Genomic DNA, 26013 nt, shown 5'->3' with positions numbered 1-26013 from the left:
GCAGCACATCCTACAGATAAAAATAAGTATAAAAGTTTGTATAAATGTATGTCCTAAAATGCTTAGTTTCGGAGATACAGGGTGTAGAAGTTTCATTTATTATTTCGATTTTTTCCAAATAATTTATGAAGTAACGTCAATATTTGGATGAAAATTGGTCTCTGGGAGTTTTTTGACATGAGAAATTTGATTTTGATGTCAATATGACTCCTACTTATAGAGGACGCCACTTACATGTGTTTTAACTGTTTTGAAGAGTAATAACTTTTCATCCGTACCTGTATAAAACTATGGAGTAAAAAATATACATTTCCATGAGTTTTTACGTAAAAAATGTCTCTTGGTGAAAATCGCTATGAGCAACCGTTCTCAAAATATTTAGAATCAAATTAGTCAATACATGTCATTATTGACAAAAAATAAACACGTTGAGTAGATAGTTACTTGACTGAAATAATAAATTTGGAAAATTTTCATTTTTTTAAATTAATCATAAACGTTTTGCGTAAAAATGATGATAAAACAGTTTCTGTTGAACTTTTGGCACAAAAACATTTCAAATTTATGATTTCAGTCTAATAGCTATTTAGTCAACATGTTTAATTTATGTCAATGATCATAGGTATTGATAATTTCGATTCCAAATATCTCGAGAACCATTACTCGTAGCGATTTTTAGCAAGAGACATTTTTTACGTAAAAAACTTCGTAAATGTATATTTTTTTTTACTCAGTAGTTTTATACAGGTACGGACTAAAAGGTATTACTCTTAAAACCAAAATATGTAGGTGGCGCCCTCTACAAGTAGGACTTATATTGACAAATAAAATTTCTCATATCAAAAAACTCCCACGCACCAATTTTCGTCCAAATATTGACGTTACTTCGTAAATTATTTGGAAGAAATCTCGAAATAAAAATGAAACTTCTACCCCTGTATTTCCGAAACTAAGCATTTTAGGACATACATTTATACGAACTTTTTTACTTATTTTTAACTGCAAAATATGCTGCCGAAGTTTCCGGAATGCAGTTTGGACCTCACCCTCTATAACACAAAAACTAAATGGTATATTCCATATTTGGTTACTTTTCTCTATTAGAAATTTAATGGTAAATAAAAATAATTGGCCATAATAAAATCAAATAAATAAACAAATTCATGATTAATATTTTCCCATAAATAAAAATGTTTGTTCTTACCCAGAGTCTGTTACAAGAATCCACCCTCATCCTGTATACAGAAACTAATCCAGCGCACGTAGTATCATTTTCTAATCCTAATCCAGCACCATGGTAAGACCAGTCGGGGTAGGGTTGGGGTTCAGGACTGGAACCAGGAGGAGTATTTCTAGGGATAGTAGCTAATGTTGCTGGAATTCCTGTCCTTAGTCTAGGTTGAGCGATAAAAATACGATCGGGGGTAACTTCTAAACCAGTGAAAAGTGTATTTTCTGGCCTAAAATAAAGAAAATATGTTAGAAACATTAGTTATTGGCATTTAAATCGATATACCATAATTTTGAAAGATTTACGGTTATATACGCTCTCTAATGGATAGTGTATAATCGTTGAAACAGGAAATCATGCATGCAAATTTTGAACTGTCCATATACTGCTTCCCCTGTTACTTTTACAGCGAAGTTGTAAATATGTTTTAGAAGGTCTGCGTATGCTGAATGCAAATGGCAAATTTGAACTAAGAAGCTTTTAGAATAAGCCGATTTTAAGTAATTAAAAAAAATGAATCTATTTTTAATATAAAACTGCTTCCCCTAGGAGATGCAAGACCTTGTCGATGGTGGGGAAGCTCCTGGTCAGATGCTGGGGGGAATCCCCCCTAGCACTTGGCTTGGCCTAAGAAGCATCTCACTCATCGTCTTGTCCCTGACTGTAGTGTCGTGGCCAGGGAATTGCACCAAGACATATTACGATACCGGGCGGGGCTACGGACAGCCTCAACCTTGGGGCATCGGGGGGCACCCCATTGTATTTGACCCCTTACTTCTACATGCGGGGCTCTGTAGAAGTGGACTGACTGTCCCTAGCGACTCATGGGAACCCTATGAGATCTGGTAATAATAGTAATAAAAACATCACCGGTGAAGCTGTGGGGAAACCCCCTAGCGACACTGGGAACAGTAACAATGAAAGTTCCGAGGGGCCAAACCCAAAGAGAACTACTATCCTCCGCAAGTGGCATACAAGCTACCACCTCCCCCAAGGGTCGGTAGCCTACCTCCTACCTCTAAACCCAACAGGCGACACAAGCTACCGTTTCGTGTACCCGGCCTGGGTCGTAGCTCCTCGACTGTGAAGGACACGGGTCTCCGTAGGAAGTCCTGGGACTGTATGATGAGTTATAACTCAAGAAAGGGGGACACAATAGATCTCTAAGGTCGCAGAGATTAATCCCCCTCACACTTATTCTAAATTCTAAAGCTGATGGGATTGACAGACGAAGCTATGTGTAGGTTCTGCCAATCTGAAGAAGAAACGTCAGAACACATTTTATGTCGGTGTGACAGCCTGGCAAATGTGCGGTTCCCGGTAATAGGCAATGATAGACCATTGCCAAGGAGCTACATGGAGGGTTCAGTCTCCAAGTTGCTAAACTTTGTAAAAAGGATAAGACTGGAGAATGTAATCTAAGGATCAGAAGAGGACCACAATAGATCTGAGAAGGTCGCAGTGGATCAGGCCGAAAACCACCTCTAAGAATCTAATCTAATCTAATCTATTCTAAATTCTAATATAAAACTGAACAGGTAACAATGTAAAACCACAAAAATGCCAACGTTAAATTGTCATCCTATAATTTTGACAATGTCAAATTGTATTTTCTAAACGTTATTCTTTTGCCTCAGTGATTAGGTGTTCCGGTGTTTCTCCATCTTCCCCACAGAATGTGCATTCTCCGTTTCTTCTTAGTTTCAGTCTACTGAGGTGTTCATTGAGGAGAAAGTGCCCTGTTAAAAACCCAGTGACAATCCGAAGATTGTTATTACTTAAATCCAGGAAGATCTTTGGGCTTACGACCAAGAAAAATCAAGTGACAATCCGAAGATTGTTATTACTTAAATCCAGGAAGATCTTTGGGCTTACGACCAAGAGAAATCAAAGATCATCCTGGATTTAAGTAAGAACAAACTTCGGATTGTCACGGTGTTTTTAACAGGACACTGTCTCCTCAATGAACACCTCAGTAGACTGAAACTAAGAAGAAACGGCGAATGCAGATTCTGTGGGAAAGATGGGGAAACACCGGAACACCTCTTCACTGAGTGCGCCGAGACGATAACCATTCGTGCCATGAACTTCGGTACGACTGATATTGGAGATAGACAACTACCCTCTGTAAAACCGTCCCAGATACTGGCTGTTGTCAAAGCCTTGGGACTGTATGATGAGTTATAACTCAAGAAAGGGGGACACAATAGCTCTGTAAGGTCGCAGTGATTAACCGCCCCCCACTCATTCTAAATTCTAAAAATCCTCATTTCAACTAGTTTTAAATTACAAAAATACATTTCGGGGACACTAAGCATAGGTACTATAACGTAGTAGCATAGATACCACAAGTTACATCAACGATAAAGATATAGGTTGACAACGTAAGGTATGTTGACATTGGACTGGTTTTGCTGATGTTACCTGTTCAGTTTTAATCATGTTTGAATTTAAAAATAGATGCAGTTTTTCTTAAATTGCTTAAAATAGACTTGTCCAAAAGTGTTCAAATTTGGCACGTGTATCCAGCATAAGTAGTCCTTTAAAAACCCTATTAACGACTCGGCTGTAAAATTACTAGGGAAGCCAATATTTGGACAGTATAAAATTTGCATGGGATTTCCTATGTTTCCAACGACGATGCACCACCCGGTATACCTACATGCCTAGTAAGGCTGAATATTTTAAATATGAATACAATCGAATATAATAAAAAGAAGTCCATAAAAATAATAAATAGATTATTTTGAGGTAATCGGTTACAGCAAAAATATTCTGTGAAATAGGTAGCTGTAAACAGGTAAATATAATTCAATAATTGTGATAAACTATAGAAGAGTTTAAGAATTTGCAAAATATTGAAGCCATATATTGAAAACATTCAATATCGGAAGCGACAACTTTAGCAATTTGGATAGTAAAAAGAACATCGCTCTGGTATGTTTAGATAATAATTTGTTGACAAATTAGTATAAATTTAATCAATTTTCGGTACCACGGATTCCACTACCAATAAAACAACTCTTAAGAATCCGGTGGCTCCATCATGTCTCAAACGTATCAGTCCTGGAAAAAGCTAACTGTGAGAATATTGAAGTCATGGTTACAAAATCCCGCTTAAGATGGGCTGGTCACGTATGCAGAATGCAAGAAAACCGCATACCAAAATCTCTGCTTTACGGTGAGCTTGTCGACGGTAAGAGGAGGCCGGGTGGACAACTCAAAAGGTACAAGGACATTTTCCACGAAAACTTAAAGGGGATGCAGAAATGAGTGGGAAGAAACAGTTTACTATAGAACCCAATGGAGAAGAATTGTAAACTCAGTTAACAGCGACAACCAAAAAGTAAAGAGGGAACAAAGCAATGAGATTTTTGAATGTCCGGAGTGCGGTAGGCAAATAACATCACGTATCGGGCTTTTCAGTCACAGGAAAGCATGAGCTTTCCTGTTTCATGAGAAAGAAAACGCCTTGCGTGACCATCTTTTGATGCGTGTCGAATACTCGTCAGCGAGTAATAGCAGTATGTATGTATGTATTGTGTATTTTCTCTGTAAATTTGTTTTTTTTTACCTAAAAATACCTTTATTTCGCGATTTTAATTAAACGTTCAGAAAACACCAGATAATATTATCAGAAGCTCTCAATCTATATCATGCATCTGATTTATAGGCACTTATTATTTATAGGCACTTATTCTTATTTGCAATCAATTATATTATATACTTAGTTAATGTATTCAATTAAAGTAGTAAATGCACATAAAAGCAAACATAAAATGCACATATATATCATTGAAAATTACCACCGCACATTTGTTTTTGTATTAATCGAAGAGTGAATTATTTGTTTAGTAAAAGTAGGTATATACACACATTGATACATTGTTTAACCTTTTATTTGATATGAACTGCCAGTCAAAAAAACTTTACATTTTCAACCTTTTTGCTTCTTTTAAGTTTTCGCATTTCACCTACTACGCCTTTTTTAGTCAAGGTTTTAATGGAGCTTACAACCCGATCTGTTACATAACATGATTGAATAATAAATAAACATTATCGATAGGTCGACAGGCTGGTTATGAATAGACTGTGGTATTATTAAAGTGAGAAAATAGTCTATTTTAAAATTACAAATTTTATCCAAAAATACAAATTTTATGAAAATCAGCTAATAATAAAAGACTAAATATCGCAGAAAATATAGTCAAAATTATTTGAAAAAAAATACAATAAAAGATAAATCAGAAACTAGTTTATAGATTCTCAAGAATTGTAATATTAACGGTTAAAATTTATTAAAAAATGATTAAATCTATTCTAATCTGTCCAATTTTTTTTTCTAAATGTTCTAGAACGATTTTCTGATTCGCTAAATCCTTGACTATTAATTGGATGTCTCTAACACTTCAGTATTATTCAACTGATTTTCCAGTAGCTTTTTCTTTATCTTTATTGATTGTAAATTGGTATCTCTCTCTACCAATCTACCTAGTGTAAAAGAAATGAAGGGGGTCATGACTGTATAGATTGTTGTTCTAATACTTAAAAATCTCTATCTTCATATTGTCACCCAAAATATGAGTGTAATGAATATTTTTTGATTGCTCATTTACTATGTTTCATACTATATGTTGTCACACTTAATTATTATTAGAATATTTTGTTCAAAGATTATTATTTCCCAGATAACTGCAAAACTATACGAGGAATCTAATTATGATTACCGTTTAATATAAATAAATATGATATAGGTTTGGACTGGACCAACAAAGGATTAAAAATAGATGGAGAATATCTTAACCACCTGAGATTACCTGATGACATAATCCTAAACTGTCAATAGAAGATATCAAAATAGTATCAAATGGGTCACCGCTTATCCTGGTGCCGACATCGGCTCTGACCATAACCCCCTAATCGCAGACTTTCAATTTAGACTCAAACTAATATCGGAGAAAAGAGCAACAACACAGAGACATTATAACATTGATAGACTGAGGGAACCAGCTGTTGCAGACAGAATGGAAGTCGAATTAACAGAACTATGGGCAAGTAATAACAACAATCCCGGACTTAACGATAGTCCAGATGACATATGGAACAACATAAAACAAAACATTCTGACTGTTTCCAACGCTTTTGTGACACCAACAACAACAAAGAAAAACAAACCATCGATGACCGATGAGATACTCTCCCTCATGGAGGACAGAAGAATTGCAAAAGTCGAACAACAACAACAAAGATACACCGAAATAAATAAAACTATTAAACAACAATGCCAACAAGCTAAAGAGAACTGGGTAACTGCAGAATGCCAAGAGGCGGAACGCATGCATGCTCTGCACGACTCTGTAAATTTTCATAGAAAACTCAAACAAATTACTGGAATCACAAAAAAAGCACCAATACCTGCCCTAAAACACATGGGAAATTGATTTTAGACCCGGTAGATCTATGCAGCACATGGAAAAGCTATGCACAGTTATTATTTGAAGACCAAAGAGAAGACAGACAACCTCTCAATTGTGAAGACTGGTCGGGCCCGGAAATTCTTGAATCTGAAGTTCAGCATGCTATGAAAGCTATGAAAAATCGAACAGGCCCCGGTCATGACAACGTGCATGCAGAAGTTCTTAAAATATTTGACTCAAAGCATCTCACATATCTATTCAATCGAATATATGATACGGGTAAAATTCCAAACGACTGGCTAAAATCAACTTTTATAACAATTCCCAAAAAGGCATCTCCAAAAGACTGTAGTGACTACAGACTTATAAGTCTAATGAGTCATGCTCTGAAACTTTTTCTTCGAGTCATGCATGCTCGTATGTACTCGAAATGTGAAAAAAAAGCGGAGATACACAGTTCGGCTTCATTAAGGGGCTGGGTACCAGAGAGGCTTTGTTTTCAATCAAGCTACTAATACAGAAATGTTATGATCAACGCCAAGATGTTTTTGTGTGCTTCATAGATTATCAGAAGGCTTTCGACAACGTTAAACACGATATTCTCCTAAACAGACTGCTCGAGATAGGAATAGACGCCAAAGACATTAGAATCATACAGGAACTATATTGGAACCAAACCGCAGAGATAAGAGTTAACAAAAATTTATCCACAGACACCTTCAATGTGTGTCAAGGAGTCCGCCAGGGCTGTATACTGTCACCAATACTTTAATATATACGTCGAAAAAATATCTCAAATGGCCCTGGAAGGAGAAAGTGGAGGAATTAAGATTAACGGAGTTCCAATTAACAATATTATATTGTATATGCAGATGATACGGCAATACTAGCACGAACTTTAGAGGATCTCCAGCAAATAATACATAAGATAGGGGACATGGGAAATCGTTTCGGTCTTAAAATCAACGCTGCCAAGACCAAACTTATGATAATAGGACGCCAGCCTACAATCAACACCGCATTGACCGTGGATGGAAATATTATAGAGCGAGTTCCACGATTTAAATATCTGGGTGCCATGATCAATAGATCGTTAGGTGCGTAGAGAAGGTTTTCGAATGTTCTCGTATGTACTCGTCCATTCCAGTGGGACTCGATTCTTCTCGAACGAATGAATCATTGCGGTGTCTATGCGATGTTAAGGTCATCCGAGGGCGGGCCATATTGTGAGGTTAGGTCGAGTCCACACCGGCCCGCAACATTACTATACGGCGCAGAAACCTGGTCACTCAAGGCTAGAACCCTGAACCGCATCGAGGCTTTCGAAATGTGGACTCTCCGGAGACTCTTACGTGTGCCATGGACCGCACATGCAACTAAGGAAGAAGTTTTAGGAACTGCAGGCTATGAACGAGAAATGCTTAATATAGTTAAAGAAAGGAAAGTCTCATACCTCGGCCATATCGTTAGAGGAGACAAATATTACATCCTTAAGCTAATTCTACAAGGAAAAATAGAGGGACGGCGAGGCCCAGGAAGAAAACAACATTCCTGGCTAAGAAACACACGGGATTGGAGTAACATCAGCGACGCAGCCACCATATTTCGAAGAGCCGAAAAGGGCACTCTACACATTGTATGAAGAGTACAGACAATCGCCAACGTGCGGCTAAGCACAAGGCACAGGAAGAAGAAGAAGAATAAAGTAGGTCTCAAAATGAATTTAGCAAAAAATAAAGTAATGTACAACTAACTAGTATAGACAAAAAAGGCATTCTAATAAATAACACAGCACTAGAAATAGTAAAAGAATATACAATATATTTGGACAACACTAAAACACAGCTCGGGATCTCTACTACCAGAAATCAACAGAAGAATTAAGTTAGCGTGGAGTACTTATGGAAGAAACTCAATCATATTCAAATCAAGAATACTATTTTATCTAAAGAAGAAAACATTCGACCAATGTGTACTACCAGTCATGACCTATGCATGCGAAACTTAGACACTTAAAACGGACATTATAAGGAAACCTTCTGGTCGCACAGTGCCCATTGCAACGAAATATGATGGGAATAATCAAGAGAGACCGTAAAAGAATAGAGTGGATAAGACAAACGACCAGGTAATAGATGTCATCCACAGAATCAAATCCCTCAAGTGGCAATGGACAGGACAGCTGGCCAAGAAAGACAGACAACAGATATGGACCACAAAAATTACAGCATGGTACCCACGAGGAATTAAGAGACCTAGAAGAAGACCGAACCTGAGATGGGACCATGATATTAGGAAATTAGATGGGATAACTTGGGCCCGCATAGCCAACAATAGACAACAAGGAACCAAAGTACAAAGAGAGTATCTAAACATGTGAGGGAGGCTACACCATAATTGGAAATGGTTGAATAAGCTGAAAATGACAATGAAGACCGATATATTTTTTATTATACCATAACATTTATACTTACTTAAAATTGCTGGCACTGAATCCATAGGGTGGAGTAAATTGCAGAAAGTTCCACTGATTAATTACTTCTAATTGTAATCCGGATATACTCCATATACAAAATGTAAAGAGTAAAAGTGGCAGAAACCAGCTCCTCATCGTAACCTGAAACAAAAAAACTACTTTAAGTAAAACATAGATAAATGCATAGGTAGCGTAAATAGGTTGTAAGTTGATTTAATTATATCATGACCTTTTAGGCTGATATTGTATTAAAGCTTTAATTGAATAAAATCGTGATTTCAGAATGATACTCTACTGATATTTCAACTTGGTACTTTTTTAAGATGGCTGATTCATATTATTATTATTACAGAGGTATTTAGAAAACTATTTTTATTAATTAAATAGCTATTAAATTCCAAGAAATGGAAAAAAATATACGCAGAAAATCAACTTTCCAAAAAATATAAATGTATATAAATGAGTATGTTGACGTATTCGATTATTTTTGGTCACTTCCTGTTTCACCGGAAATGACAAATTTTGATTTTTAAATAGACTTAAATATTTATTCGATAGAAAATGACACTCTGAATAGAATGGCATATCACATGTCAACTTTTGACATTTTTGTTTAAAAAAATCGTATTTTAAATTTTAATGTAGAGTGCCATGGTTTTGTTCAAAATATTAATTTTTAATCAAGGAGCCCTGGAAAAATAGATTTGATCGTCTAATGTCTTTCGTGTCTTGTCCTGGCCAGTTCAAAGATGCCCAACTCGAATTTTTAATCATATCTTAATTGTTTTAAATGAAACGAGGGTGGCTCATTAGCATGTGTAGAAAAAGTATTTTTTTACGAATAATTTGGTACCATACACTTGGAATTTCGAAAATTTCGTCAAAATGTCGTTACATTTACGGCCATGGTACTCGAAATTGAAATTTGAAATGCTTTTTTTTAATTGAAAATGTGAAAAGCTGACATCTGACATGTGATATGCCATTCTATTCAGACTGTCGATGACTATTCAGACTGGATGATGAAAAACAAAAGGAGCAAACTTGAGCTCCCGTTTGCTCCTTTTGTTTTTCATCATCATTCATGATTTATTTAAAATATCATCATGGGCGCCGGAAGAATGAAATTTAGGGGGGGGGCAAGGTAAAAATGAATAAAAAATTGACATTTTTGGTAATTATTGGGAAAACTGGAAATCGTCCGATTTTCACCAAAATTAGTATACACCCTATTTTGAAGTCGTAGATTACGAATCTGAACTTTTTTCAGAAAAACGGAAAATAATTTCAATATCGAATTTTTCTTAATTTCTCATATTTTTAAGGTTTTCTAGCACATATTTTGTTAGGTATTCAATAATCAATAATGTTTTTGCTATTTTCTGTTACTTTTTTAACCAATTCTATGCATAATAGAGGAAAATTTGCTAAAATAAATTTTGAACAATCTGAAAATGTTAGGTTATAGCTTTGTTCGGGTTCTTGTTATTACCGATTCTGAACCGTCCAAGAACTCTGCAGCGCATGCGCAAATGAAATAATGTCTTCATATTTACTTCTGCGCATACGCATCACAGTTCTAGGACGGTTCAGAAACTCGGCAATAAGCGAAGCAGAAACTGTGTTTCTGCCATTTAAAGCAACGCTGCCAATGCTAAACCTAAATTTAGCGTGTTTTTTCGCTCATTCTGGAATTACGAAAGGCGGTCGCCAGAAGAACGGCTCCTTCCCATAACTGATATTTTACCAACGAGATCTGATTATTTATACCCACGAAGTTGCACAGAAAAGAGTTTTGATTGCATTGGTTACAACTTCCATGCAGAGGGTGTTAATCTTTTTGTTGTTATATTATATCCAAAAGTTTAACCCCCTCCGCAAAGTTAAAAGCAATGCAATCAAAGCTACTCCGCGCTAATTTTGTGGATATAGGTGTATATTTAATTATTGTCGATCTCATAATAGGTAATTTATTTAAAATCCTAATCACCCGAAAAAATAGAAGATATGGCAACGTTGGCAAATTTTCAAATTTCTAGATTAGGTCTAGAATATATTTGTCTCTCTTATTACATAGGAGAGAGAAGAAGGATATATCAAATGTCAAACTTCCATATGGTCTCAATTTTTCTTTGCTATTTTGTTAAGAAAAGTGTTTTTCAGTAAAATGTTGGACATTTTCTATCCCCAATCAAGTGTGGCTTTTAGATAAACTTTTTAGATAATATAATGAAAACATAGTGAAATTATTACTTTATAGGGCCGAAATAAAGAAAAATTCAATGTTGAAATAATTTTCCGTTTTTCTGAAAAACGGTAAGAGACCACCCAGAAAGAAAAAAGTAGATTCGTAATCTACGACCTCAAAATAGATGTGTATACCAATTTTGTGAAAATCGGACGATTTCCAGTTTTCCCAATAATTACCACATTTTTTATTATTTTACAGGTAACACCTGAAAATTTCATAATAATGATTATTTTTTTACAGATGGATGTAAGAAGATAGCTTTTATCTTTATTGTTTCAGTGATCCAGGGGGTGGCAAATGCCCCCTCTTGCCCCCCCTATCCGGCGCCCATGAATATCATTATCTTTCTTGACTCCGTAATATTTATATTTTAATAATGCAACTTTAGCATTAACACACCTATAGCATTTAACATATTATTGCATTTTTGGGGACACTCGTAAAGATCAAAATAGGTTTAAAATGTGGTAAAAATAATCCTACTATTGCGTTCCAAAAATGTTATTCCAATTATATCATGTGATTATTCTTCGGGAGTCCATTTCGTATCTAAAAGCGCCACCCTGTATATTTGATAATAATAAATGTATAAAATTTGCAATAATTATTATAATAGGTACCTAGCATAATATTATATTACTTTTTTTAAATCATTAAATTTAAAATTGTCGGTAATATATTGTATTTTTCTTATTTTTCAATATTTCCCAGATATTTCCTTTATCTATGATATTTCCAACTAGAATACAGTGGTTAGGCAACTCAATAAATACACATTTTCCTATAGAAAGTAAACTGTCTGTACAAAATCTACACCATATTAAATCGTTCTTACATGTGCGATGGTGGTGTAATGGTCAGCATAGTTGCCTTCCAAGCAGTTGATCCGGGTTCGATTCCCGGCCATCGCATCAACTTTTTTATTTTTTTTTATGATTTGCATGCATAAAAATAATAAGGATATATTATATTATGCTTATTATTAGCTTCATAATATGGAACATAGGTAGTAGATTAAATTTACAAGAAAGAAAACCAAATTTAAGCAAAAAATATTTTTTTTAATTTGCAAAGTAAAATATCTCAGTTATTCTGGACTTATTTGAAAAACGGTAAAGAGAAAATATTTTTCTTTTATCGAGATCTACCAGCCCTGAAAATATTTGCACTTATTTAAGACTCACACTGTATAATAAATTTGAAACTCGGTATGTGTTGTTCTTCACAGAGTAATTGATATGACATCCATTTTTTATTAAAAATAATTTGAATCTTATCCATTTTGATATTATCCCTTATATCACTTATATCCATTATCCGCTTATCCATTATAATACTTATACCTATTAATGACTTGCAAAACAAGTCATTTAAAATTGAAGACCTTAGAGAATTGATGGCAGTTTCGTCTTAATACAATTCAAGTAGAACGTCCGATATTTTTGGTGAACACACAATGTTACTTGATACGGTTTGAGTAAACAGGTAAAACTTTTGTCTAGTGATTAATATAATTTAATTCTATTGGCTGAAATTTTTGACAGATGAATTTGACAGATAAAATTTCTGACAGATGAATGTTTCAGCCAATAGAATTGCTGGAAATCTATTCAAGGTCATTACGCCGTTACGCCGATACGCCGTTTTTAGGATAGTGTGGCTGCACCCTTAGAGAATTGATGGCAGTTTCGTCTTAATACAATTCAAGTAGAACGTCCGATATTTTTGGTGAACACACAATGTTACTTGATACGGTTTGAGTAAACAGGTAAAACTTTTTGTCTAGTGATTACTATAATTTAATTTTATCAGATTAAACAAGGTGTTTAATTCGACTGAAAATAGCAAAGCGGATCTACATAATATATGTATATACATTCGGGTTTTATTTTTTAACTCTATGATTTGGTCTAACAGCCACCGGTAAACCAGACACGCTTGCGGAAAAATCAGATAAGAGATCTTTAACACGTACGAGATCATTAAACATTATTTTTGATCTATTTCACGTTTCACTTTTTCTTTTGAAGGTCGGTTTCGGGCTCAAAATTCGTTAATCTATTTATCTAAGAAAAAATACTCGCATTTTACGTTTTCCTAGACCCGACAACGTATGATCTGACGTGGCCTTACAATGACAACCACGCCCGCTTTTCTTGTATTATTAGAGTAAATATCAAGTAGAATTTGATACAGAACAAAAGCATTATTTGCAATTTTTTACATTTATTGCACACCCACTGATAAGAAACAATGCACATTTTTGACATTTATTGTCGTGGTTTGTAGCACACAAATCTTTCTCTGTTAAATGGTATCTGTTAACTGCTTTTTTATAGTCGTAGAATATTTGAACCATGGTTCTTGGTAGCCTGGAGGTAATCGGTGCTTACGACACACAGAGGTTACAGATTTAATTCCTTAGTTTATCCTCTAGGGACATAATATCGTATGATCAAAAAAAAAAAACGGCGTCAAAGAAGGCTGGGGAATAGCAATCGATGATAATTTTGGCGCGGTCAATCTCTAGACGTCATTTTCTAAAAATTTACATAAAACTTGTCAAAAATTAACGTTAATTTTAGAAAAAATTCAAAAAGGACTATTTCCAAAAAATTATTTTTTTGTGTATTTTAAAATACATAATTTAAAAATCATTTTTATTCAATATAAAAATAAATTACAACCTTCTCAAGGCCAACTGACAGTAAGCGTCATGAAAATTTGAACGAAGAGTACGGGCCAAGTAATGACGACTAGGGCTTGACCTCGCCAAAATTATCATCGATTTTCATTCACCAGCCGTCTTTGACAGCGTTTTTTCGATCGTAGTGGGTGGCTCATTAACATATTTGGAAAAAGCATTTTTTACGAATAATGTGGTACAGCACACTTGGTATTTCGAGTCAAATTGTCGTTATAAACCGCATGTTACAATGTATAATAAACCATATGCGAAAATGTCAAAAATTGAAATATTAATATTATATGTCATTCTATTCAAAATGTAATTTTCTATCGAATAAAGTAAAAAAATACCGGGGATGTCATTTAAAAATCAAAAGTTGTAGTCATAAAGTAACAAATCTCGTTTTTTTAACTGAAAAAATAAAAAAGTTATAGAGATAAGCTACTTTTGAGAAACACTCAGTATCCATGTTTTCCAACTAAATCGTCATAAAATCACAATATGCTACATATATTAAACTACTAGCAAATAACCAAAAGATAATTACAATCCAAAATATTTAAGAAAAATCAGAACGAATATTTTAAATCAAAAGTTAATGTTTAGTTGGATCTTTTCAACTTTAAGTAATAATAATATAATATAGATACTCTTGTTATTATTTTTTCCGCTAAGCAACAGTTTAATTTATTTATTTCTGAATAAAAAATTGTTTTCCTATCAGATTAATAATAATTTATTTCAACATAATAGAAACAAAATAAAAGATTTTTGACGGTCTAGACCAGTAGAAACTGAAGGTTAAGCACAAAGAGAAATAGTAACATTGACAATGAAATATTTAGTGCTTTCTAATTTAATGCATCTGTATAACCAACGCTACCAAAAATTTTAAATTAGTCATATTTACATTACCCCTACGCCCTACACAATACAAAGAATACCCCGATTGTCTCTTAATGTTATAACTTTTATATTTTTCGAAAAAGTTAATAATAATTATTAGTACTTTACAAAAGCGTTCTTGAAAATTATATACATGTAAAAAGCTTATTAGTTTTATACACAAACATTTATATTGTACCTGTTATATCTAACATGTATATTTTAGCGAATTATTTAAATGATGGTGATTTAAATATATGTATCTTTATATGTATATCCATTACTGGTAAATTGTTCGATTTTACGGCTATTAAGTAACTAAATGCTGGCAATATTTTACCAACAAATAAGTTTCCTGAACTGCGTTTATATTTCTTTAATATAATGATAATTAATTTGAAGATATTAATATAATTGATTTGAAGATATTTATCCATTCATAATTTCACTCTCTTTAAGCAGTGGTGGATCTAGGGTAAAATACGTCGTGGGTAAAGACAAAATTTGGCGCCCCCACAATTCAAAAAATATGTAGACCCCCCCCCCAAAAAAAAAATATGAAAAAATATTTCGCACGCTCTAGGTAGCGTCTTCTGTCTAAATTTTACTATTTTATTGTATGATGTTTGCATGGTGATTAGAGTTTTTACTACTAGTTTCGGACATACTTTTATTTTGCCGCCCCTGTGCCGAAATTTTACTTGTAGGTATGATGTTTGCAGAAACTACTAACATACCTTATGTGTGTGCACGCGGTGCGTGATTAGAGTTTTTACCTATTGATTTCGGACACATTTTAGAGCGTCTGCGGCGCCCTTGGCGCCAGACGTCGTGGGCAGGTGCCCACCTTGCCCACGCCTAGATCCGCCACTGCTTTAAGGAAACTCGGTAAAACACTGAAGATATATTTTAGAGATTTCCACTTTTTACGATTTCCACGTTATACAGGGTGGTCCGAACTGTATTCCGGAAACTTTGGCAGCATATTTTGCAGATAAAAATAAGAAAAAAAGTTCGTATAAATGTATGTCCTTAAATGCTTAGTTTCGGAGATACAGGGTGTAGAAGTTTCATTTTTATTTCGATTTTTTCCAAATAATTTTTGAAGTAACATCAATATTTGGATGAAAATTGGTATCTGGGAGTTTTTTGACATGAGAAATTTGATTTTGATGTCATTATGACTCCTACTACATATTTTTTAACCACCTACATATTTTTTTAACTTCTTTGAAGAGTAATAACTTTTCGTCCGTACCTGTAAAAAACTACTAAGTAAAAAAATATATATTTACGTTTTTACGTAAAAAAGGTATATTGGTAAAAATAGCTACGAGCAACCGTTATCAAAATATTTAAAATAAAAATAGTCAATACATGTATTGACAAAAAATAAACATATGTTGAGTAGATAGTTATTTGACTGAAATTATAAATTTGGGAACTTTTACTTTTTTAAATTAATCATAAATTTTTCTTCGAAAAAAGATGGTAAAACAATTTCTGTTGTACTTTTGGCACAAAAACATTTAAAATTTATGATTTCACCCAACTAACATTTTTTGTTTTATAATGGTAATGGTTACGTTTCGATAACCTACTTAATAAAACCTAAAAGCCTATCAATTGTTCGCGAAACGTTTTCGTTACCCTTATGACACCCCTATGGCACTTATATGGAGAATCTTATAAAGGTAACGGTGACCAAATTTTAGTATCTTTTAAAACCTTTAACGTGACCTTTACTCTCCATTTATTGGTAACTAAGAGGTTGTCGTTACCTTTATAAACCATAAATAAGTTTTATAGCGGCAAGGAATACATTTTCGTTACCGCTTTAAAACCTTTAATATTCCTTATAATAGCCATTATAAAACGCCCCTTTTAAGTTCATCTCTTTCTACAACGTTTGTTTGCAATATATTCTATTTCAGGTCCTTGTCATTATTATTCGGCTTGTACTTTAAAGTTGACAGCAATGAATTTTCACTTTGATGAAAATGGCGTGTTATAATAATTATTATAACAACTTAAACACTCTGTAAGAATTCCATGAGGACTAAATTTTATTGGCACGGAAAATTTATCGAGTAATATTAACATTTTACCCTTTTTAAAACAAAGCGCCCCCGTTTAGAACTCACATATAATTTATTTTGTAAAAACCAAAAAATTAAAATTACCTCTCATGGTTTGTTTTTTTACAAAAATACTGCGCAACATTTCTTAACCCCAAGCTTTTGAAAAAATACGTCTTAAAGCTTCGGTAATATTGCTTAAAATGTAATATTCTTCTTTTTTATGTAAGTACAACAACACAAACATAAAATGGCCGCCTTATAAAAGGACGTCATGTTCGCCCATTTCGCCTTTTAAAAAGCTCTAGTTTTATACGGATCTTTAAGTAATCATCAACACCTTAAAAACTCTTATAACACTTTCCTAGGTGTCTTATGGGAATTTTGCGCTTGCAATAAAACTTTAGGTCCTTTTATGATACTTAATGGTTTTATAAGTTACAAAAAAGGTATTTATAGAAACTAGACCATTGACCATAACCCCACTTTTTGTTTCGGGCGTTTTGGCTTTTGTAAAACATTTTTTTTCAATGCACTTCAAAATTGTCCAAAACACAGAAGATGGAAAATCAACGCCGTCTTTGGCCAATTTTTCCTGATATCTATACATTCTTCCAAAGGTCATTTGCCCCTTCATTCATCGGTGGCAGTCGATTAGTCGAAGTATTTGGCAATATATCTTCTTGAGAAACGTCTAAGTTTTGGTAATTTTTAGTAGTTGTGGGTGATGTGCTTCCCAAAATATTTTCACGGGTTTTAACGCACTTTCTATAAAAACTGCTACTGTATTTAATTCTTCTTCCATCTTTGATTTACAAAAGCAAAACAGGAACATAAAACATAACCTAACCTTAAAAATATAGCGCCCCCTATTCTACACATGAAAGGAGTTGCTACTGGGCCTATAAGTTTTATAAAATTCTTTAGGTTTTGTAGTAGCTGTAGAATATTTATTAGGTGCCTTAGATTTATAAGGGTTTTACAAAGTAAGCTATAAAACCCCAAAAGTAAAAGTTTTAAAATAAGGTTTTTAAGAATGCTATAAAACCCTTTTAAAAAAACCCGAAGTAACCAACACCAAAGGTTTTATAAATAAGGTAACGAAAACATTTTGGATGCAATATTAAAAAACTTCAAGTATTTTGGTATTTTTTCGAGGTGTTACAAAACTTTTAACACCAATAGTGTTCTTATAAGACTTTAAATACTCTTATAAATGTAAAGGTTCCTTATAAACCTCTTATAAATACCCGTTACCTTTTAATAAAACTTTAGGCTCCGAAAAATGTTACTTGGGCAGTCTAAAAACTATTTATCTAACATGTTTAATTATGTCAATGATGGCAGGTATTGATTATTTAAATTCAAAATATCTCGAGAATCATTAGCCGTAGCGATTTTTACCAAGAGACCTTTTTTAAATAAAAGTAAAATTTTAGGACTTTTGTTGAAAAAAAATTAATTTTCTTTTCATGGTTAGAAAAACATGCATCCAAGAGTATAAATAAGTATTTAGGTATATCTTGTTTGATATGTATAATTTTCTAAACACACATCGTGGCTATTATATGCTATCAAACACGACTCAAATATTTAGCTACCTGTCAATTAGAAACGTGTTTACTATTTTAAGTTCATTAACGAATTACGAAATCAAATAGATCGTATATATTATCTACATCCACCTATAGACAGCTATATAACTTCAAAATCGAATCAGTTTAAATACATGCAATTTTACAACGTTGCGAAATGTTATAAGAACAACGCCTTCCGTTCGGCCGACCATACCGTAGAAGGAACAATGATAAAAATGATTTTATACTATACGTCGATCTATGTTTCGTATCTTGGTGTTACATTTCACGTGCAGATCGCAAAAACGATAAACCGAAAACACGACAAATTAATTCGCCTGGTGAGTTACTGGAGCAATTTTTAAAAACACGCCTTGCGAAATCGAAGTTAATTGAATTAAAAATTACCGAGGTACCTAATGTTAATAGTTTTGTTTTGCAATGATATTAGAGGGACACTTTCTTGTGCCATGATATTTATTACTGTTTACATTTACTTCCAGCAATAAAGTGGGTCTCAAAATGAACATAAAACCTGCAAAAACTGAAATAATATACAACGAACTAGTGGACAGACAAGACATTCTAATAAATAACACAACACTCGAAATAGTAGAAGAATACATATATTTAGGACAACTAATAGAGGAAGTGAAGGTATTTTGGAATAGTAGTTACAAAGAAAATTGCAAAATATTTAAATGTTGATTATTTTGAATAAAATAAATAGCGTACCTTAGATCTACATATCTAGTATGCCATACGAAAGTTTCAATGTATTTAAATTAATTTAAATAAAATTTTTCACTCACGAAAAAAATCTCTGTGGACGTAACATGCAGGTAATTCGGAATACCACCAAAATAGCAGCAGATATGTTGTTTATATTAAAAAGGTAAATAAAACATTGTTAAAAAAGTATCCAGATATTAAATGAGAAAATTAGGTACAATATTTACAGTAGTCGCAGACATACGTTCCGGCGTCATTTCCGACACACAGTGCATTCATGATTTGCATGTGAGGCACTGATCCCACTATTCTTCCCTTGTACCTGTCCTTCGCTGGTTTTTCTTATTACCGATTCTGAACCGTCCTATAACTGTGATACGCAAGCGCAGAATGAAATATGAAAAAAATATTTCATATGCCCATGCGCTGCAAAGTTCTAGGACGGTTCAGAATCGGAAATAACAAGAACTTGAAAAGCTACTGTTTGACCAGCGGATCTGAAGCTACGGAAGGAATGCGAGAAAAAAAATCGATATTGCCACGTTTATCTATAAAATTACAAAATTGCCAGACATTAACTATAAATTTAATATATTTTTATTATATATAATGTGTTTAGCATATATTCTGACATATATTACTAAGGAATTTTAACGTAGTTCATATTGTTTAGCACCACATTTTACCTAAATATTTTAGCTAAACTAAAATAAATGTAAATAAACGTGGATGAAAACTCATTTGGTTTATTTCGTTATGTTCATAATAGGGTTTGCGACGAAGAAGCTACAGAGACTTCGCTTAAGTTGCCGCTTAAACGTAAACTTAAGCGGATATCTCTTTATACCGGAGTCAGCGTATCGGTTATAAAAAAATTCACACAGAAGATAAAAAAAGACTGGAAACTAACCCCGATAAAATGATATCCAGCCCTGGAAAGAAACGGCCACGTGAGACTGCTGTTGAAAAGCTCGACTTTGATTTCCAAGTGGTCAGGAATTTGATAAATAGATTTTATCTCGAATTCAAAGTCGTCTCCACAATTAGAAAGCTTTTGCAAAAATTTCAGGAAGAATTGAATTTTCCATTGGCAGGGAAACGCTTAGGGGGGTTATTAAAATCAAATGGATTTTTTGGCGTAAATGTCAAAATAACAGATGAATATTAATGGAGCGGCCCATTATATTGCAGAGAGAGATATAAATATATACGCAAAATTCGAATATATCGCCAAGTATTATCTATTTGGATGAAACATGGGTAGACAATAACCTAACCTTTAAAAAGTGCTGGCGGGGCGATACCCATATCTGGTGTAATAGGCAATATTGGATTTACTGGTGTGTAAAATTATGTTTTGTTTGCGCTTCCAAAGTTAACTATTTTCAAGATTTTTTTTTTGCTGGAAATAGTTATATCTAAAATAATGTATTATAGAAAAAAATATAGTTAGTACAGATATATAAATAAATATACCTCAAGACTCAGTCTTGATCATCTGCTGATGATGTTAACATGGTTAGCGAAACGTGCGTCCAGTGTAAAAGTAAAAGTGTTTTGGTGTATTGTGCTGATTTAGTGTTTTATTTTGATGTGTAACACCAAAGGTTCCATCTCCCAGCTGTAATTATTTCTTCAATTATATTATCAACAACACATAATAATAAAATTATTCAAAATATTTAAGGGAGCTTTAATAAAAGCTTTTAGTGTTTATCTGCTAACTCAACAGTAACGATTCAAACAGGATAAAGTTTTTTGAAAAAAATTATTAATCTATATTTATGATACACATTATTTTCATAAAACACCGTACGCCCATGCCTATTTTATGAATGAAATTGGGCGTGTTTTATTTACAACTGCGTTCCCCTGCCGATACCCCGTAGCTACAGATCCGTTGGTCACACTCTTAGATTAACAATAAAAAGTCACACTATACAGTCTCTTCTCGCTCTCTATTTAAATCAAATTCTGGAGCGAGTCCTGAGGAGGTCGAAATAATTCAGCTTGCAATGTATTATTTGTTCTTCTGATTTTTGCTCTTTCTGTTTCTTCTGATTTCTGATTTTTGTCTGATTATTCTTTTTTTCTTGTTCTGTTTCTTCTGATTGTCTCTTCTGATTTTTGCTCTTGTTACCTATATATCTTCTATACAATTAACAGCAGATTAAGACAAATCTATCGACACCGGACACTTTATATGCTAAAATCTATCAAGCAAGTTGAGCTACAGCGCGGGCCAAAGAAATTTACATACATTAAGAATCGAAAAGCAGCAAGATGAACATAATTTGGTAACAAGATGATCACTATTCCAAATTTGCATCAGTCATAGTATTCCAAATTAGCAACATGACGACCTGCTCCATAATCCGTAAAAAAATGCATGTACTAACATATCGAAAAAATACATTTAACAAACTAAAATATAAACCAATACTTACGTAAATACCCAATCAAAATTAATTTAAATAAAAAATCAGGGCAATGATTGCCGATTTAGTTTCCAATAAAAAAGTTTTTGTCGGGTCACAATTATTTGTTCACATATTTTTGCTTTGTACTATAAATTTAAATAACTACAAAATCTGTTCTCCACTAAATACAAGCCGAACTATTAGTTTATACCATATTTAAACAGATAGCGCCAAGCATAACTTCAATAAGTGAGTATTTGAAATTACCAACAGTATTCCAAATTACTTTCTTTTCCTCCGCTCGGGATCTCTACTACCAGAAATCTTAACAGAAGAATTAAGTTAGAATGGAGTACTTATGGAAAAACTCAATCATATTCATATATAGAATGCCACTTTTTCTAAAGAGGAAGACATTCGACCAAAGACCTACCAGTGATGACCTATGCATGCGAAACCTGGACACTTAAAATGGACATCATAAGAAAACTACAGGTCGTACAACGCTCAATGGAACCAAATATGCTGGGAATAACCAAGAGAGATCGTAAAAATATAGAGTGGTTACGACAAAAGGTCCAGGTAACAGATGTCATTCACAGTGTCAAATCCCTCAAATGGCAATAAGCATGACACCTGGCAAGAAGGACGGACAACAGATGGACCACAAAAATTGCAGCATGGTACCCACGAGGAATTAAGAGTCCTAGAAGAAGACCGACCAAGATGGGACCATGATATTAGGAAATTAGCAGGGATAACTTGGGCCCGCATAGCAAACAACAGATAACATTGTGCCCAGCTACAAAGAGAGTATGTGAGGGAGGCTGTTGAATAAGCAGAAAATGATGATGATGATGATAATGTTATTAATATATTTTCTTAATTAAGACATTTAATATAACATACACATCAACACAGTCCAAAAAAAAAATTATTCCCTAGATTAATTTAATGAAATTTAAAATGCAAAATTTTACAAGCGATGATATATTAAAATTTTAACTAATATTGTATCTGATTAAGATCGCGATAGCCTAAAGCCAACTAGGGATTTTATACTTGAGATAAATCATTTTACTTACTCCTAGCAATTTCATTATAATTGCATATGCAAACATAACAAATTATGAGCTTTTTGCTTCTGCTTGTACGTATCTGTTAATAGCAACGAACACCTGCTTATTACCAATATGCAGAGATATAAGATTTAAATATAGAACATTTTTTATTGTTCAAATCTCCATATATTTTGGCTTTAGTTAGGCAATTGCATTCAAAAAATAGCTACAAGCATATGTTTGATTTCATTGATAAATAACACCTGGTTTATTATTTATACACAGAAAAATATTATCTGAGACAAAGAATATTTTATGTTAAGGATTATAAGCTACTGTAATGCTATAGAAATATTAATATCATTCAAATTTTAAATAAACGTAACCAAAGATTTTAGTTGTTATTCTGTTTTAAAAGACTAACTTTTTCTAATTATTTCATTCATAGATATTTTAAAGCGAATAAACTATATATTTGATAGTAATTAAACTTTTAGTTACGTAATCGAGGGCGTGATTTTTAAATTCATTGTTGCCAAACATGAATAGATTCGGCACCGGGCTGACTAACTGGAATTTAAATTTCCCGCTAGGGATTCAGGTGGTACCTCTGCTGTAAAAAATGTCAAGTTGCCACATTTATTTATTTATTTCCTGACATTGTCATTCGTTTTGACACTTTAGTTTCGTGTTACGAGTTTTTGGTTTAAATAAATAGTGTTGTGACACTTGAAAATGTTTACTAGCAGACCTTGCAGTCGAACATTGTTCTTTTTAGATAGCTGTAAAAAACTCATCGTAACTTTATTAGAATATTTTGAACGGGAAACGGTAGTAATGGCCCTTTATATCCCTTAAGTGCTGTTAAGAAGGTGAGTTTTGTTGACGTAAATAATAACTGTTTATATATTTATAGGTATAACTGTTTATATAATTATTAATAGGTATAACTGTTTATATAATTTATTTTTGTTTCCTAAACTATTTTGATCAAAAGAAAATAGGTAAAAGTGGGCAACGCTGTGCCGGTCAAGCTTAATTACGTGACTAAGATTTTATTTTATATGAACTATATGTTTGTTTTAATTATACTGTTAAGAATATTTTACTTCATTATTTCTCTCAGTGTCTATTAGGTACTACTTTCTTAAATGCATTATAACATATAGACCAATTTCTTCACCACAACAAGTATAATTTACGCGATAGTTTTGACTTGATTAGTACTATAAACAAACCGAGTGACAAGCAACAAGCCGATTATAATAAATAAAAATTGCTGCATATTTGAAAGTCGTGTGTTGTTGCAATTAAAGAAAATTATATGCACCGGTTGCACAAAAGTAAACTGGCTCGCGGGGAACTTGTTTTCAACTTGTATTCGTCACTTGACATGTCAAACTGCTTTTTATAATATATACGTAACAAATTGTATTGAATGTATTGAAATGACATAAAAATATAATAACATTGGATGCCCTTGAAAAAAAATATGTGCAATCATTCTGATACAAGTAAACCGATTAAGGTTATTTATTCATTACATAATAAAAAAATATGAATGTGGAGAAAGCAACCGGTTTTATTGCTTTGCGTAAAGGAACAATTCAGTCATAAATCCGTGTTATTTTTCAACTCTTCCACCTGTAAAAATACGAAGAAAGTTGTAAAACGACCTATATTTCTTAAGTCCATGTCAGGGATATCAACAATCTCAGAATATTCATTTCACACATTCAGAATATTTCGTATATTTTTAGAATTCATGTAAACATAATCTAGCATTAATCCGCAAACCTTAGTAACGTTAAATATTGAATGCATTTATATCATCTGCATCTCATCAATGTTTTCAGTTAGTCGTAATCGTCTTACAGTTCTGATAGCAGATAGTGCTGAGGGATTGCAGAAATTAATAGACCAAGTAGTAGAGGCATGTGGGATATGTATGGTATGAGGCTTTACTGCAAGAAGACCAAAATTCTAATAGTTAGTAAAATGATGAGGCGCAGTACCAGATAACGAAACCCTGGATACAACAGATACAATCACGTATTTGGGCTGCAGCCTGAACACGGAATGGGATCACTCACGAGAGATCAGATGCCGCATAGAAAAAGCCAGAACCGTTTTTAACCGTCTTAGAAAGATCCTATGCAATATTGCTGTAAGAACACAGGTCCTAAGATGCTACGTATTCTCCACACTTCTATATGGATATGGAGTGGAAGCTTGGACCTTGACAAATGCTACGCTTGGGAGCCTTTGAAATGTGGTGCTGTCGCCGCATGCTCAAGTTTTCATACACTTACCATGTCACAAACAGCACCGTGATCAACCATGAAAAATATTACATACCTTGGGCATGCGATGCGTAGTGATAAATACCAACTTATCCAACTAATATTGCAGGGCAAAATAGATAGTAGAAGAGGTCAGGGACGCTGACGAACATCATGACTGAAAAATATTAGACAGGGCGGCTGTTAGTAGGATTATATGGTTGTGAGAAGAAGAAGATAATCGTCTCCAGGTCGCCGGTTCGGCGGTAGTTAAATCAGTGACAGGTTGAATATTTTCTCAATATTGCTTTATAGTATTAGTACTATTACTAGAATATGCTAGTCCAAGGAAAACTAGTAAGGCAATTTTAACATAAAAAAAATAGTAAAAAATAGTTTATATTTGATATTTTTAGAGATAAATTCCATGTTTCCAGTCCACAGTCCTACATGTCCACGGTATCGTGTAGGACTATGTGTTGTAGGACTAATAATATCACAGAATCTATACTGAAGTGACGTCTTTGTTTGCGGTAGCTCCTAGTCAGGTGCTAGGGAGAATGCTTCTGGCTCTTTGGCTGGGTCGAAAAAGCATCTCAGTGTCGTATTTCTGGCTGTAGTGTCGTAGCCAGATTCACTGTCGGGCCAAGAGGAGACAACCTCACAAGAACCCTAAATCCTACGATGGCGGAACCAGATTCAAATGATGCGTGACTAGATACTATGACTAGCCTCTAGCAATATCAACCTTGGAGCACCAGAGGCAACCACTGTATTCTTGTCTTCCTTAGAAGTGGACCGACTAACCCTTACGGTGTGTCACCAGCATTGCCAGAACTCCAATGTAAGGACATCGAGTTGACGAGTCAACAACTTAAGGGGGGAGGGCCATAGTCAGGTCCTCACAATAGGAA

At 33.7% G+C, this 26013-nt stretch overlaps 1 protein-coding gene and 1 non-coding gene across 2 annotated transcripts in view; one reads left to right on the top strand and one right to left on the bottom strand.

Annotated features, from left to right (window-relative positions):
* The window catches only part of LOC115879132 (protein yellow), a 66962-nt gene that overhangs the window by 8922 nt on the left and 32027 nt on the right, over positions 1-26013 (bottom strand). The window contains exons 2-3 of the mRNA XM_030895795.1: positions 9123-9265; positions 1205-1460 (exon numbers count right to left, since the gene is read on the bottom strand). Coding sequence (XP_030751655.1) covers positions 1205-1460; positions 9123-9259 — 393 coding nt within the window. The 5' untranslated portion in view covers positions 9260-9265. The remainder of the gene's footprint in view (positions 1-1204; positions 1461-9122; positions 9266-26013) is intronic.
* On the top strand, positions 12215-12286 carry Trnag-ucc. Its single transcript has one exon. It is a non-coding gene; the product is annotated as a tRNA-Gly (tRNA).

This window comes from Sitophilus oryzae, unplaced genomic scaffold, assembly GCF_002938485.1.
Source record: "Sitophilus oryzae breed Bouriz unplaced genomic scaffold, Soryzae_2.0 scaffold_1576_pilon_pilon, whole genome shotgun sequence".
Lineage (NCBI taxonomy): Eukaryota > Metazoa > Arthropoda > Insecta > Coleoptera > Curculionidae > Sitophilus > Sitophilus oryzae.
The sequence above is the reverse complement of the archived record's forward strand: the minus strand, read 5'-3'. Positions and strand labels throughout refer to the sequence as shown.